The sequence below is a fragment of the Rhinolophus sinicus genome, chromosome 8 (assembly GCF_057876585.1).
Source record: "Rhinolophus sinicus isolate RSI-liver-muscle chromosome 8, RSI-T2T, whole genome shotgun sequence".
Classification (NCBI taxonomy): domain Eukaryota; kingdom Metazoa; phylum Chordata; class Mammalia; order Chiroptera; family Rhinolophidae; genus Rhinolophus; species Rhinolophus sinicus.
The window spans coordinates 17,738,516-17,754,758 of NC_142508.1; the positions used below are offsets into that span (position 1 = coordinate 17,738,516).

Genomic DNA, 16,243 nt, shown 5'->3' on the forward strand with positions numbered 1-16,243 from the left:
CTACACTTACTATGTGACCCCGGGCAACATAATAACTATTAACATTGTTATTTGACAGCAAATGCCTAATAAAAAGGTCTCGGTAAACAATGGGGAATCCAGCTTGCCTACACTGGAACTGTCTCCAGGACTTCAAGAATTCCCTGGCATATTTAAGGAGGCCCAGGTTCCTGGCAGCAGACAATACTGAGACACGGGTGTGGAGAGCTGAGAAATCCAGAACCTCCTGGTTCTTAATCAATAGCCCACTTGCAGGTGATGCGGGTGTAACAAGCAAGCTTGCCCGGGGTGGGGAGAGGGATCTGGAGACAGCCCATGAGAAACAGCAATCCTGAACTGATGCCAAATTCTACCAGACCGGCTTCCCACGGCTTAGCCACAGATGGCCCCACCCCCACGAGGCAGAGAAAGGGGCTGCCTTTTTTGGGGATGGGAAAAGGCTGACCTGGTCCTGTTCTACACTGGCCTGTCGAATACCCCAGGGTCTCCTCTCACCAGAAATAGGATCAGATTGCTGCGCAGTTCTTCTCCAGGAGTCCCAGCGAGAAACAGGAGCTGGTGAAGCTCCAGGGTAGAAAGCTTAAGACCCCCCACCTTCCCATCCTCTGGGGCAGGGAGGCGAATGGGGCGTCATAAGGCTGCGAAGAGTGAGAAGCAGCGGCGCTGCCGCTCTAGGAACGAACGGGTTGTGCCCGGGGTTCTGGGAGTTCACCTCCATGCTTCCTGCCGGTACTTGTGCGGTCCCGGCTCCTCCTCGCACTTGGTCTTTCCTTCCACTGTTTGCCTCCCCCGCAACCCTCATTAAGAAAACTATCATTTAAAGCTCCAGTTAAAGCCGACGAGAGATGGGGAAATGTGCGAGGGAGGGGGCCGGCCGGCCGGAGACAGGCCTCAGTGCAGCAGCGCCGGGCTGTCAGTGCAGCCCCGGCTCCCGGTCCTCTGGTCCCCAGCCACCCCCGCGTCCCCACCGTGCAGCTCCAAACTCCGCGTACGCGGCCGGGCCGTGCGGCCAGGCGCCCCGTCAGCAGTCGGCGGGGGTGAGGATGACGCGGTCCGGGCGGGAGGCCGGCCAACTGCAGCAGCCTCGCCGCGGGCCTCGGCGCCTCCGGGTACCCGGCCCCTGAGCCCACCTCACCCGGTGGCAAAGGGTGCCCCGCACCCGGGTGCGGGGCGGGGGCGGCGCAGTCTCTCCCGCAGCAGCCCCGCGCCCGCTCCAGCCTATCAGCGGCCACCCGCCGGCTCCTCCGACCGACTGGACCAAAATAGCTGCGAACGCCTGCGACTTGCGCGGCCTCTCACTTGACGCTCACTCGGGCTCGCCCGCCCGCCCGCTCGCCGGCCCGCACTCCTCATCTAAGAGGGGGCGGGAGGAAGCGGCCCGGGGGGGGGGGGTAGAGGAAGGAAGGAAGGAAGGGAGGGAGGGAGGGAGGAAGGAAGGGTTCGGGAGGGAGGGAGCACGGAGGGGGAAGTGGGACGGAGGCGAGGAGCGGGGCTGCGAGGCGGCGGCGCTGGAAGGCGCCGGCGTTAACCCCTCGAGGGCAGCGGCGGAGGGGGAGCGGTGTTCGCACATAAGAGCACTGCATCACGCTAATCTTCTCCCCAGAACAGTATGCGTCAGCAGTACATTCACGTTCTGACTGAAGGACAAAAGGATGAGAGAGCAGTCTGCGTGGCTGCTGCCTGCAACACCGCGAGCCCGGCGCGAGGAGGAGACGGTGGGCGCCGAGCGCAGGGGCCCCACTGCTGCCGCCGCCGCCACTAGTAAGCGGGGACCATGTTCCCGGGCTCCGGAGCGTTTCCCGCAGCCGCGACCCCCGCTGCTCGCGCAGCCGCTGCCAGCGCTCGGGCCGCCGCAGCAGTCCGCGGGCAGCGCAGCCACTGAGGGCGCCGGGAGCCGAAGCCCCGAACTCGCTCGCTTTGCACGAAGCCACAGCCGGCGGCGCGCCGGGGGCCCGGCTGCGGCGGGCCACGGTTACGCGCTGCCGGGGGCTGCGGCCGTAGCCGCCGGACCCGCGCCCGCCCCCGGACTCCCCGAAGGGGCCTGCCGTGCGGGCGCGCCCCGGCCGCCGCGCGCTTCTTCCGCCGGCAGACCCGGTCCCGGCGCTGCCTCCACGCCGCTGCCCCTCCGGGGGCTGGACGGATTACCGCTCCTCGCGCTAGCAGACGGCGGACTGGGGAAGGCAGCCCAGATCGCGTGTCTTTAACCCTTAAGGAAAGAAGCGAGAAGAGAAGGGGGTGTGTGTCTGGGGAGGGCGCAGGAGCCGCGACACCGCCTCTTAACTCTCGCAGACCCGCGAGCTAACGACTGCATCAGCCGCCACCGCCGCCGCCGCCGGAGCGGCCGCCACAAGGAGAGCGGACAGCGCGCAGCGGCCGGCGAGCGTGCGGCCTGGGAGGCTTCGGGCGCCCCCTCACTCTCCGCCGGGCGCAGCCCCGGGAGCGGGCTGGGGGCGCCGGAGGCATACTCCGGCGATGAAGCGACTGCCCCCTTGGCTGGTGCGAGCCGGTGCCATGGTCCAAGGACAAAGCTGGGAAGCGCTGGTGGCGCCGCTCCTCGGGCGGAGGGGGGGGCATGCACCTGCATAGCCCGCCGGGCCTTGGCTCTCCCCGGAGCCTCAACTCCGCTGCTCCGCCGTAGCCTGCTCCGGATTTACTAGAAGCCATTTTGTCTCCCCCTCCCCTCCCTTCCCCTCCCCTCTACCCTTCCCGCCCCCTCTACTTCCCCCTTTTGTTAATTACAACTAAGAAGTAAGAATGGGAGCGAGGTGGCCAGCTCCCGGGGAGACCGCTTAAGGACACCACGCCAATTCCTCCCTTCCTTCCTTCCGAGGTAGGTGACAGCGAATAATTGGGTGGGGATGGCTGCAGTGGGGGACAGAAAGTCTCAGCTTTCCCAGGGCTTGTCTTGAAGGGGGTGGCTGGTGGCCGAGGGGCCACTCTTGAGTTTGGCATGATTTTTCCGGCCGATCTGCTCCGTCTCTCTAATCGCCCCCTCCCCACCTCCTTCTCCAGATGGAAAGAGGCGCTCCTAGCTCACTTAAGCCGGGGTAGGGCTGGTTCTCCTTTCCGAGCCAAAATCCCAGGCGATGGTGAATTATGAACGTGCCACACCATGAAGCTCTTGTGGCAGGTAACTGTGCACCACACCTGGAATGCCGTCCTGCTCCCCGTCGTCTACCTCACGGCGCAAGTGTGGATTCTGTGTGCAGCCATCGCTGCTGCCGCCTCGGCTGGGCCCCAGAACTGCCCGTCTGTCTGCTCCTGTAGTAACCAGTTCAGCAAGGTGGTGTGCACACGTCGGGGCCTCTCGGAGGTCCCGCAGGGTATTCCCTCCAACACCCGGTACCTCAACCTCATGGAAAACAATATCCAGATGATCCAGGCTGACACCTTCCGACACCTCCACCACCTGGAGGTCTTGCAGCTGGGCAGGAACTCTATCCGGCAGATCGAGGTAGGGGCCTTTAACGGCCTGGCCAGCCTCAACACCCTGGAGCTGTTTGACAACTGGCTGACAGTCATCCCGAGTGGGGCCTTTGAGTACCTGTCCAAGCTGCGGGAGCTCTGGCTGCGAAACAACCCCATAGAAAGCATCCCCTCTTATGCCTTCAACCGGGTGCCCTCCCTCATGCGCCTGGACCTGGGGGAGCTCAAGAAGCTGGAGTATATCTCTGAGGGGGCTTTTGAGGGACTGTTCAACCTCAAGTACCTGAACCTGGGCATGTGCAACATTAAAGACATGCCCAATCTCACTCCCCTGGTGGGGCTCGAGGAGCTGGAGATGTCGGGGAACCACTTCCCTGAGATCAGGCCTGGCTCCTTCCATGGCCTGAGCTCCCTCAAGAAGCTGTGGGTCATGAACTCACAGGTCAGCTTGATTGAGCGGAATGCTTTTGATGGGCTGGCCTCACTTGTGGAACTCAACTTGGCCCACAATAACCTCTCTTCTTTGCCCCATGACCTCTTCACCCCACTGAGGTACCTGGTGGAGTTGCATCTACACCACAATCCTTGGAACTGTGATTGTGACATTCTGTGGCTAGCCTGGTGGCTTCGGGAGTATATACCCACCAATTCTACCTGCTGTGGCCGCTGTCATGCTCCCCTGCACATGCGAGGCCGCTACCTGGTGGAGGTGGACCAGGCCTCCTTCCAGTGCTCTGCGCCCTTCATCATGGATGCACCTCGGGACCTCAATATCTCTGAGGGTCGGATGGCGGAACTTAAGTGTCGGACTCCCCCTATGTCCTCCGTGAAGTGGTTGCTGCCCAATGGGACAGTGCTTAGCCACGCCTCCCGCCACCCACGGATTTCTGTCCTCAATGATGGCACCTTGAACTTCTCCCATGTGCTGCTCTCAGACACTGGGGTGTACACATGCATGGTGACCAATGTGGCCGGCAACTCCAACGCCTCGGCCTACCTCAACGTGAGCACGGCCGAGCTCAACACTTCCAACTACAGCTTCTTTACCACGGTCACGGTGGAGACCACCGAGGTCTCGCCTGAGGACACCACACGCAAATATAAGCCTGTCCCTACCACGTCCACTGGTTACCAGCCGGCATATACCACCTCCACCACGGTGCTCATCCAGACCACCCGTGTGCCCAAACAGGTGGCAGTACCCGCGACAGACACCAACGACAAGATGCAGACCAGCCTGGATGAAGTCATGAAGACCACCAAGATCATCATTGGCTGCTTTGTGGCTGTGACTCTGCTGGCGGCCGCCATGTTGATTGTCTTCTATAAACTCCGCAAGCGGCACCAACAGAGGAGTACAGTCACCGCCGCCCGGACAGTTGAGATTATCCAGGTGGATGAAGACATCCCAACGGCGGCATCCGCGGCAGCAACTGCAGCTCCGTCCGGTGTATCAGGTGAGGGGGCAGTCGTGCTGCCCACAATTCATGACCATATTAACTACAACACCTACAAACCAGCACATGGGGCCCACTGGACAGAAAACAGCCTGGGGAACTCTCTGCACCCCACAGTCACCACTATCTCTGAACCTTATATAATTCAGACCCATACCAAGGACAAGGTACAGGAAACTCAAATATGACTCCCCACCCCCCCAAAAAAAACTTATAAAATGCAATAGGATGCACAAAAAACAAAAAAAGACAGCAACTTTTGTACAGAGTGGGGAGAGACTTTTTCTTGTATATGCTTATATATTAAATCTATGGGCTGGTAAAAGAAACAGATTATATTAAAATTTAAAAACAAAAAAATCAAAACAAAACTATTTTCTAACTTGTAAGTTCTATTTAAAGGGGGAGTGGGGTTCTTGGGAATGTTGTGGGGTAGAAGCCACAAGTCAGCTTGCTATGCTGCCGGAAGGGATTTCTGGTATAAGATTGAAACTCTAAAATAAAACAAACTAAGACACCAACAAACACCCCCTGAAGAGGTAGGGTGTGGGCTGCTGAGGGGTGGGTGGGTGGTGGGGGTTTGACTGAATCTGACATTTTTTTAGAAGATGCTTCCTAGAATACAGGAATATCCATTTCTATAGACACCTTTCTTAAGCTGAGAGCTGTCTTTGCAGATTTATCTTATTTAAAAAAAAAAAAAAAAGCACCAAGAATTTGTACTGTGCTAACATGTTGAGAGGCAATAATTTTTTTTCTTCTTCAAAGGCGAGGGGCAAGCTAGATCTGTAAATGCATTTTAAACTGGGAAACCACCAAAATTCAAATGAATCCTTAAAGGGGCTGAGTCTTTATGTCTGTTCATGTGCACAAGTCTCCTTTCCTTGGTTTGTGCACTGGCACACGTGTGCCCTGCCTGACAGCGCGCTTCAGGAAGGAGCAGAGAAGGAAGGGAGCTGGCGTAGCTCTCAGTCAAATGCTTTCACACTGCACCAGATTCCTGCAGTTGGGCTTAACCCACTGTGCAAGGCATGTGTCTATTCAGGGTTTCCCATGAGGAGGAGGAGGCCCCTGAAGTGGGTGCGGCAAGAGAGGGGGTGGGCAGGGAGAGCAGGGCAGAGAGAATGTATTCACAGGAGGTCATACGTTAGCATTGTGCCATGTCCACCTGTTGTTCCTGGTACCTGACAAATGATTGTAGACAATGATGACATTTTATGATTTTTTAAAAAATGGCTTTGTTTGTTTTAAGGTGGAGAGGGAGGAGGCTGGGCGTGGGGAGCTTGGGGGAGTGGAAGCTTTTCTCGTGCTTGCGATTTGGTGACTGTTCTAAATGCTGATTCATTAGGGATTATTACAGCGGATGTCAACTGGTTGTGGTGATGGGTGGGGCGGCACGAGTAGAGAAGGCAAAGGAGAGAGAGCAAGGGCACAGGCTCATCTAAAGCAAACGAAGCCTTTCCCCACCAGGATGGGTCATAAAAAAGATGTGAAATCCACAGATAAAACAGAACTGATACACAGGCACAGAGTTAGTTCTGTGTGGAGTCCTGTTGGATGTAGCACAACGGGGGAAGGCTTCCCTCTCCCAGGCCTCCCTCAGGAGGAGGAGGTGGAAGGAAGATAAAGGGTGGGTGTGGGTGGGGAAGGCAGAGATCTCTGTTCTGGTCCATTTCATGTAACTTCTTTCATTTATTATTTTAGCTTTAAAAGGAAATAAAGGGTTCAGATTTGAAAGGGGGTGGGATGGGTGGGGGGAATGCCAACAAAAGAACACTGATTGTAATGTGAGAAAAGTGTATTTTTGTATTTTAATAAATATTGTTCAATTTTTAATTCAATGTTCCCAAAGGGTTAACTTGAGTAAGACCCTGAACCTATAAATTCTTCTGAGCACTGACAAAGTCATTTCTATTAAAAAAAAAAAAAAAAAAAAAAAGAAAGGGAGGGGAGAGGTATACATGGGAGGAGAAAACAATGTTAAATTTATTTAAAGTATGGGAAAATGCTAAAGCTGTCAACAACTTTTCCTTAGCTTAAATAAAAGCACCCCAATTCTAGTGCACCTTCCATGAGCTAAGTGTGTTAGTCCCTGGCTTTGTTGGGGGTAGAACCAAATTCCTTATGCCCTGGAAAAGCAGGGGAAATGGGTCAGCTTCAGCTCCTGGGACCTGGCCAGAAGTTAAATGCCACCTCAGCAGAAGCTGCTGCTCAGGCAGCACCAGCTCTACCCGAGGACCCTGGGGGCCTGGATTTCAGAGGTCTGCAATAATGTTGTTTGGCTTAAACAGGCGGTGTTGCTTCTGTTCTCTGAGTGCGAAACAGTCAAACGTGTCTTGTGGTGGTGGGTGTCTGTCTCCTGATGCTTACCGAGTAATGACGTCCAGGAAGGCTGCATGAACTGGGATCCTGCGTCTCTTCAGCGCTAGTATTTATACTAATGCAGGGAATCGGGACTGAGTGGGTGTGATCTCTCTGGCACTGAACAGGGAGGCAGGCGGCACTTTGCAGCAGTTGGCTGAGAAAAGGCTAAGAAAGGGCCAATTCTTAATCCTCCTGGGTGAATCTCTATCGGCTCTGGGTACCAGTGCTTGCGGCAGCATGCATGCATGGGCACACACCTAGAAACTGCCACTCGTGTTTCTAGGCTCCAAAGAGGCATTCCCTCGGCCTGTCCTTTACCACCCTACCCCCAATACAGAGCGAAAACTGCGGCAGAGTCATGGGTGGGACTTGGCTAAGACCAGTTTTTGAAAAAGCAAGAAATTACCCCCTTCCCTAGTGCCACAGACACGACTCAGGCTGCTTGGAACAGCTTCAGAGGCAACTGTGGAAGTTGCTGCTTCAGAAGCAGAAGATGTGGGGCCGATTTCCTAACATCCCTCCTTTCTGACAGCTCTCTGGGTAGTCAGGGATATGCAGTAGCTCTGGAATAACACAGGCTCTGTGGCTGAACAAAGGTGTGAGGGGAGAGGTAGAGAAATGGGCCTAAAACATTTGTGGGGAAGAGACCTGAGAACAAATGCATTTGTCATGGAGTTGAGCAAACTCAGGTCTTGGAATCTTAGGGAAGAGTGCTTTCCAGAAGGAACTACAAAGGATTTGGGGGAGACTGAGAATATGGTTCCTGAATAGAGGTGTCCTTAGAGCTGCAAAGGTAGTCCCTTTTCTCACTGGGCACCGTTTCAGCTTTCAGAGCAGCCACCTCCTTTGCCGTATGTTTGGGTCTATGTCCTTTGTAGCAGCGACTTGGGCACCGAAAGAGCAGCCTTTAATGCTGTGTTGGTGACTCATCCTAGAGCCTGGCCGGGCTGAAGGTTTTGCTACCTGAGAACGAACATGGGTTGGTGGCTCTTTAGGGGGGTAGTTATAGCAACATGTTAGAGGGAAAGACTGCTGCTGATTATATGGAGTTAGAGAATTTTCATGACAGAGTTTTTTGAAGGCCAGGAAAAATCTAGTTTAATCCCTTCACATTTTACAGTCAAGGAAACCAGGCCCCAGAGAAACTGAAAGATACATTGAAGGCCACAGTGCTTGTTAGTGGAAGAGGGGGGCTGAAACCCAGACCTCGACTCCCAAGCCCAACGTGCTCTCACTCCGGCACTTCCTGGCTGTCAAGAACATACTCCTTTCCTGAGCAATATGCAGTGACAATTGTACCTCCCCACAGACACCTGTGTTCGCTTTTCCTTCCTCTTAGAGCTGCTCCATCTCCTTTAGAACTGGCTCTGCTGCTCTCCAAAGCTTGGCCACCATTCCGACCACAGGGGCCCCTAGGGCCACGTGTGCTAAGGAGCTAGATTCTAAGAACTGCACAAAACGGCTTCCTGATTCCCTGATTCTTAGGTTCAATGGCAGATAGAAACTGCGGGATCCCACAGCAGGTGACGACTGCTGGGGAAAGGGTGAACAGATAAGGCAGGGTGTGCAGTGGGAAAGGGGGCTTGGCCTTCTCCCAGCCTTGGAAGCTTTGCAGAGTAGAAGATTGATGGAGCTGTTAAAGCACCGATCAGATCAAGTTCTCCAGAGCAGAGTGGTTTCTGCTTATTTGGCTCAACAGTGAGACTCTTGGAGGGCTCCTTAACTCCTCTCCTCCCTGTATCCACCCCAGCCCCAGCTCTTTCTGTGACATGCTGTGTTGCCACTGCCATCACCTGCTCCAGGGCCTTTGCTTCAGTGTGACACTGCAGCCTCTGCTCAGGAGGTAGATCAGACAGGCTAGCTTCCAAGGCCCGGAGACATTAGCTTCATCATGGCTGTTTAACATGTATTGAGGCCAGCAACTTGCTGGGTGCTAAGTGGAACAACACAGCAGAGTCACATAAGACAATCCCTGCGGTGGGTGGGGAAGAGGTCCAGAGTCCACGGCCACAGTGGTGGCGCTCTGGCTTCCTTCAGTGGAGATGGGAAGAGACTGGGGAGGAAGAGGGCCGAGGGGACGTCACTCAGCCCGGGCCAGCTACTACCTCAGGGAGCCAGAGCCACAAGTAATGCTCCAACAGTGTACTGCTACACAGAGCAGGGGCTTAAAGCTGGAGGTGCGGTGGGGAGAGGGGGAGAGAGAGACGTTTATATCTAAATACTCATCCTATTTTACCTCCTCTGCTTGCACGCGGCACTCCAAGCCATTGGCTAATGCAGGCACTGTTCATGCCATTTCTACCTCTTGCCTCAGCTAAACTGCAAGGCAGCTTTTGGCTCCAAGCTCCTCTCTTGGTCTCCGTCCATTGAGAAAGGACCCTTCCCCTAAGGGGGAAGCATGGTTTGGGCAGTGGATTAAGGTTGTTTTAGTCTTTGCTTTAAATGAAGTAAATTGCTTCTTGGAGCCAGGGATAAAGGCTTCAGGAACAGATGAGTGAAACATACATATCTGCAAAGCAACATAGCATAGAGCTTGGAAGTACAGATGCTGCAGTCAGCCTTCCTGGGTTGAATCCCAACGCCATCACTTATTAGATGTGGGACTTTGAACAAATACTCAGTTTCTTCATCTGTAAAATGGACACAATATTAGTATCTCCCTCACTACTTTTTAGCCTTTTGTGAGAATTGCAGTTATGTCTGTGTAAGTCACACTTAGAACAGCGCCTGACATCATATTAATGCTATATAGTTGGCATTTATGTCATGATATACGTAAGGGGAGAGGCCAACTGCCCTGCCCCCATCACCATGTCTATTCTTGAACCTCATCCGTGCCCAGAGAGGAAGGATGACTACCCAGAAGCCAGGGACAGGAGGACAGTACCATCTATAAGCCCAGGCACTGTGGGAAAGACAGCTTGTACTTTTCTTCCCAGGAAGACCCTGCCCCGTGCTCTGTTCCCTAATCGAGCTCTGTAGTTGGCCCAAGGCGGTGTTGGTCTATGATATTCTCTTCCCTTGTGGTGAATAAGAAAGGATGGATGTGGTGGTGCAGAAGCTGAGGGCTGGGACAGGATGCACCTACCTGGGAAGCCTACGCTTGCTAGGGTCTTCTCTACCTATCCCTGGATCTCTGTCGGGGCGCCTTGCCAAGGGCAAGGTGGGGAGGGTGGAAGCCCCCGGGGGCAGAAGGCAGCAGAGAGAGGAGGCCTGTGGGGGCTTTAAAGCAGCATTGGCGGGCTCAGAGAAAAGAAAGGCAGGGAGAAAGCACCACAGTTGGAGCTCTATGGCAGATGCACAGGCTAAGGGTCTGCAATGCAGTGAAGGAGGAGAGCCGCGGAGATTCCTCTGCCCTGGCGACCCAGAGGCTGGCTGGACCCTGCATGGGGGGAGACTGTGAGTGTGAAATTCATGGCACAGAACAGAAGAAAAGCAAGGGGATCAACTCTCCAAAAGAAGCCTGACAGAGAGTGCATTTTGAGTTCCTAGCGAGAGGCTAGAATTAGATTTTGGGATGATCACAGGTTTATCCTCTGGAAGATGCCAGCTTTGCTGTCAGCACTTGGGCCAAATCGCCTCCCCACAACAGTCCCATTCCCTGTGCTGGACGCTGTCCACTCCTTGGGGGGAGCAACCTGGCCTCCAGAGCCAGCATCCAACCCCGATGAGCTCACGACGGCTCCCTCATTTCTGTTAAGGCGTAGTCGTGGGGGAAGAGGAGAGGGTGCAACTCACTGTTTACCCACCAAAAGGGTATTATCCCAGAGACGGAGTGTGACACAAACTGTGTTTTCCCATAAAAACAATGACGACTGTGAGTTCAGTGCACGGGGATTCTGGCAGTGAGTCAGAGCGCTCAGGCCTGGGCCGTGGGGACATCCCTGGCAGCAGCTCTCTCGTCAGAGGAAGTCGGCCTTTGAGAGGAGGGCGCTGTGGGCTCTAGCGTCTCCCATCAAGGAGACTTCTGAAGCCACAGTAGGAAGCACTGCGAGGAGAGGCTACTCCCGGGCCACGTGCGGGGCTCGGGGGTCACGTGGCCGTCAGCCTTTCAGGCTCATTCACTGCGTACCCAGGAGCAACCCGAGCGCAGTGGCGGAGGTTTAAATTCATTATTAAGTACCACAGGAACAGTCCTTGCTCCACCTAGTTCCCTAATACCCACCCGGCTCCCTATCCCCCCACTAATCAGAAGCACACTGCCCTTAATTCTCAGATCAGCCCCCTTCCCATCCCCATCTGAGAACAAAGGTCTGCCATGATAGGACCTGATACCCCACCAGAGCCTTCCACGCTATGGACGACTGACGGCTCTCTCTTCCTTCTAACAGTTCTCATGCTGTTCCCGCTTCCAAGGCAAGTCCTGACTCTGGAGTCTCTAACAGTTCCTTTAAGGTCCCAACCCTGCTTTCCCAGAGTGACTTATTCACCTGCTCAGTGAGCCAGCAAGGATGACGGAGAAGGGCTTTCACACTAAGTGTTCCCTGAGCAGAGTTCGTTTCCTGGCCTCGGGCTACTTCTTCTTAGTCTTCAAGGCCCCGGCCTTTTCCCTTTACCTACCCACTCAGCCAGGTTCATTAAGACCATTCAGGCAGCTTCTCCCACTCAGGTTCTACCCTGCAGGTGAACTGAGAGAGTTACCGGAGGCTTTGTGCAGAGGCAGTTCCCTGGATGGTGCAGCAGGGTTTGGAGGAACGCTCAGTGCAGCCCGCACAATAGGCCCAGCAATGGAGCTGAGGCCTCAGATAGTACGTAACAGGCTGTTTCTGCGGCCACCGCTGCAGTGGTTACGAGTTACAATCTATTACCATTGTAAGAAGACTTAATTTCTGGACTTAAAGGAAGTCGGATGATACTTGATCCGATTAGTGTCTGCCTGGGTGAACTGACAGAGGCTTCCTTCTGACACGACAGAATATTCCTCCAACTCATCTCTTTAAGGGGGTGAGTTGGGAAAGTCTGGGATGAGAAAGGAGGGAGGGCCAAGGAAGAGACGGCTGCAGCAACCAGGGAAAGGAAAGACAATTTTTAAATTAGAAATGGGAAGAGGGGACTTGGAGGGATATGGCAAGGCTGAGTATCCCAAGCATGTTTGCACTTCATTTTGTTTTCCTCGTGAGGGAAGTCATTGCAGTTACTGGGTGTGTTGTATAACGTGTGTGAGAAGAAAGGTCCCGAGGCCACAGAGAAATTTGAACACAAAAATAAGTAACTGGCCTATTCCGTGATCTTGTTTCAGCCGGTGTGCCTGCAGGGCAGCTTTCCCTTCTTTCAATCCCTCTTCCACATTCCTGTTTTTAAGTCCTCATCTGCTCTGACCAGTGGTATCATCTCAGCTGAGGGCACGTTCACATCTGCGGTGTGTCCTCAAGGCGGGTTGACCTTGGGATGGCAATGGATACTGAGGACAGAATGACGGTTTATGGCTTCTGACTTCAGGGGTGTGGAGACAGTGAACGGAATTTCCAAGTTAGTTCAGTTGAACCCCCTCATTTATAAGGAAAACGAAGCCCAGGGAGATGTGACTTGGCCAGTGTCACGTGATTTCTGGGCTCTGGGTTCTCACCCCAGCACTTTGACTGAACACCAGCAGGCCCCATCATGACTAACAACTGGGGTGGGGGGTGGGGGGGGCATTCACAGAAACTACAAAGGATTAGTGCCCCCTGGAGTTTGCAGTGTGGTGTAGTCCCTTACAGTTTGTTTCCAAGGAGAGGGAGAGAAGGGGAAGGCCTTTCACGCCAGTACTTTGCGCTGAAAGCTCTGACGGTGCCCACTCATGACTTCATTCAAACAGCCAGAGCTGAGGAATCGGGCAACTTTTTCTTACTCGTCAACCACAAGTGTTCCAGAGGATGTGAGTCCTGACGGCAACCCAAACAGCTAATAAATTAAAAGGAGCCTGTGTTGCTTACACCGCCACCGCCTTCCCCTTCCCTACAAGAGTGAGGAGGTGTAAGGTCTGCACAGGCTTGCAGAAGGTAAATCATGTTAGAGGTCCATTCAAGGTCAAGAGGACCACTGGAGAAGCAGAGAAGACGGAAGCCCTGCTTCCACCTCCCTTGCCTTCCTGCTATTGGGAAAGCTCAGACGGCCCAAGCTGACTCAGGGGCCTGCTCTGAAACGGGGGTCTAAGAAGCTAGGAAACGTCGCAACAAATCCTCTCTTGGGAAACAAAGTGGCCCTGGCTATAATTTTGTCACATACATTTAATTAGACTCTGTCTCCTTCATGATGGTTTCAAGCAAAGTCCCAATAGAAACATTCTAAAAAAAAAGCCGTTTTCAGCCAAGGATCTCTTTTAACCAAGTTAATTTAGCAGAAATTTGCCATCTTGGATTGGGTGGAGTTATCTCTTTTCAACTTCAAAGCTGGGAAGAGAAGGGAGGGAGGGAATGCAGAGAAATAAAGAGGAGGGCGGGGGAAGAGGGGTTCAAGCAAATGAGTTTCCATCTATTAAGAAGCAGTAATTTCTGCTAGCGCCCCTCGAGACCGGTCCCCTCCAATAATGGCCCGACTCTAATGATTCCCTCTCCTAAGCAACAGCCTGTGTTCTGCTGTGTTGAGACGTGCTGTGCCAGAGAAATTCCCTGTCTCTCGGAGGTGCTGCTGTCACTACGCAGGAGAGGTTAGCCAGCCAGGGGGATGTGCTTTTGGTGGGGCGGCAGAAAGCTAACCAAAGAGGCCTGGTCCTCTGACCTAGGACATGAAAGGCTGAGAGACAGGCGAGAAGTTAGTGACAAGATGAAAGGGAAGACACTCTGGATACCAGAGCGTGAAAGCTTAGGGGCCTCCTGAGCAGTGACTGAACTCAGGGCAAGGCAAACGCTGGCTGCCGGGGAGGCAGGGGGAGGTCTTTGGGGGGTGGGGGTGGGTTAAGCTCAGGCAGAGTGGGCAAAAAGTGACGAGAACTTGCAATATGAACATGAAGGGAGGGCAGGGGAATCAATTCCAGGTCCCGAAATAGTAATCATTTCCAGGGCAGAAGTACAGGGGTGTGGGCTAGCACTGAAACTGGGGTGGGAACTATTCCTGAGGCTGTGGTTGTCAGTTGAGGGGTGAGGTCTTCTCATTCTCCCTCTCTCTTCTGCACAGTGGAATCACTGGGGAAAGGGAATATCATGGCACCAGTTTTTGCTGAGGCTGCTGCCAGTAGGCCTTGGGTAGGGGGTGGGGAGTCCCCTTGTTTTGCCCCTGGTGGCTACCCTGAGATGGAGACGGACTGCTTCCAGAGGCTGCCTTGCCAGATGTGCCAGCAGTCAGCCCGGCCAGAGAGCCTGCAGTGCAGACAGATGCCCTGGGCTGTGTTCAGAATGGCGAGACCCTTTATGGTACTGCGGCTCAGCTCTGGGGCAGGGCCAGAGCGGCAGGGTAATGTTCCTCAGCCAGATTCTTTTCCCCCCAAACTTCTTCAAATATGTGGGCCACGGAGGGAGGCAAATTTAATTAAATTACTGTGTTGTGGGCCGCCCTTTCTGGGCAAGGGCTAAAAATGGGCTCATGCTGACATGCAGACCCATCTGTGTACATAGAGCATGCGTTTCTTTGTGCTTGGCTGTCAGCAGCTGGCTGGGGCTGGCAGTGCCCAGCGCTGGACCTGGTGAGCTGGCCCCTTTGCCGCAGCACGGCCGAGTCAACAATAATCCAACCCAGGCCCCATGTGGCTCTGATGACCTTTTCCTTTCTACTTAAAATATGACTGAGTGGCACTCACCCTGCCTCCATCAGTTCATTTCTCCTCAAATGCCTCTTGCTGACACCCAGGACTTCCCATAAGGCGGTGCCCTGTGCGGAGCTAGGAAGGAGGAATGAAGCTGCAGGCAGGTGTGATTCAGAACAGTGCAGGGCAGGTTTTGTTTAGCTTGGCAGGAGGTGGAGGGGTCTCCCTGGTGATTCTCTAGAGTGCTACTTCAGCAGTTCCCCACTGGCAACTCCATGCTGGAGAGAGAACGATTTTCAGGTGCCAGAGTGAAGCTTTCTTTCCCCCCCACCCTTGCACGAAGGCCACCGTGTACACAGAACCTGACATCACACAGAGGCAAGGATGTTCAGTAGCAATAGGAACAATTTAACATGTGGGACGCAACAACCAGAACAAATGCTGGCTGTGCTATACCTGCCAAGCCCGCAAGGTCACACATTCCCACTCGGGCAGTTCAGGCCTCACTGCTCCAGGTTACAAAATACCGGGGGTGGGGTGGGGTGGGGTGGTGGTGGTGGTAAAGATTTTGCCCCCCATGTATCCTGTTTCCCCCAAAATAAGACCTAGCCGGACATTCAGCTCTAATGCATCTTTTGGAGCAAAAATTAATATAAGACCTGGTTTTATTTTACTGTAGTATAAGATCGGGTATAATATAATATAATACAATATAAGCCCCGGTCTTATATTAATTTGTGCTCCAAAAGACGCATTAGAGCTGATTGTCTGGCTGGGTCTCATTTTCAGGGAAACATGGTAACGCTGCTGCTGAAGCTGTAAGAAAGGGCGTCTTCCCTCTGCTGGTGGGAAAGGGGCTGAAGTGGCATCAGCTGTGGTGTGTGGAGTGGGGCGCTGAGGCGCAGGCTCCGTGGTGGGCTTTTCTATGTGGAACTGACACCCAGGGAGAGTCAGCTGGGGAGTCTTTCCTTACTTGTCCCCAGAGAAAAGAGCCCTCCCTCACGTCTAGAACATTATGAATGTGGGAGAGGTAGCCTCGTACTGGGACAACAGGAAACATCTTCCTGGGCGATGAGTGATTGTACATCTGCAGCCCCCCTGCGGCCCGGGGCATCCTGGCATCACAGATGCCGTGAGCAGTGCAGGCAGCTGTGGCAGCCCTCTCTGTGGGTCCCTGGCGAGGCAGCTTTATGGCAGAACCACCCGCGCCCAGTCTCCAAGCCTCAGAACCGCTCATGCTCCGAGGAGCCTGGCAGCGTGGGGAAGGCAGCGTCACCTGGAGCTCTGCTGTCCCCTTGACACGGCTCTGAGCAGTGCCACGGCTGTTCTCTTTTAT

The 16,243-nt window shown here is 54.1% G+C and overlaps 2 protein-coding genes across 2 annotated transcripts in view; one reads left to right on the forward strand and one right to left on the reverse strand.

Annotated features, from left to right (window-relative positions):
• Nucleotides 1–16,243, reverse strand: part of SND1 (staphylococcal nuclease and tudor domain containing 1) — a 413,624-nt gene that overhangs the window by 56,304 nt on the left and 341,077 nt on the right. The gene's annotated exons all lie outside the window — the stretch shown is intronic.
• LRRC4 (leucine rich repeat containing 4) lies at nt 2,342–5,257 on the forward strand. The gene is made up of 2 exons (XM_019757136.3): nt 2,342–2,830; nt 3,013–5,257. Exon 2 carries the CDS (start codon nt 3,113–3,115, stop codon nt 5,069–5,071), a length of 1,959 nt encoding a protein of 652 aa, XP_019612695.1. The 5' UTR covers nt 2,342–2,830; nt 3,013–3,112; the 3' UTR covers nt 5,072–5,257.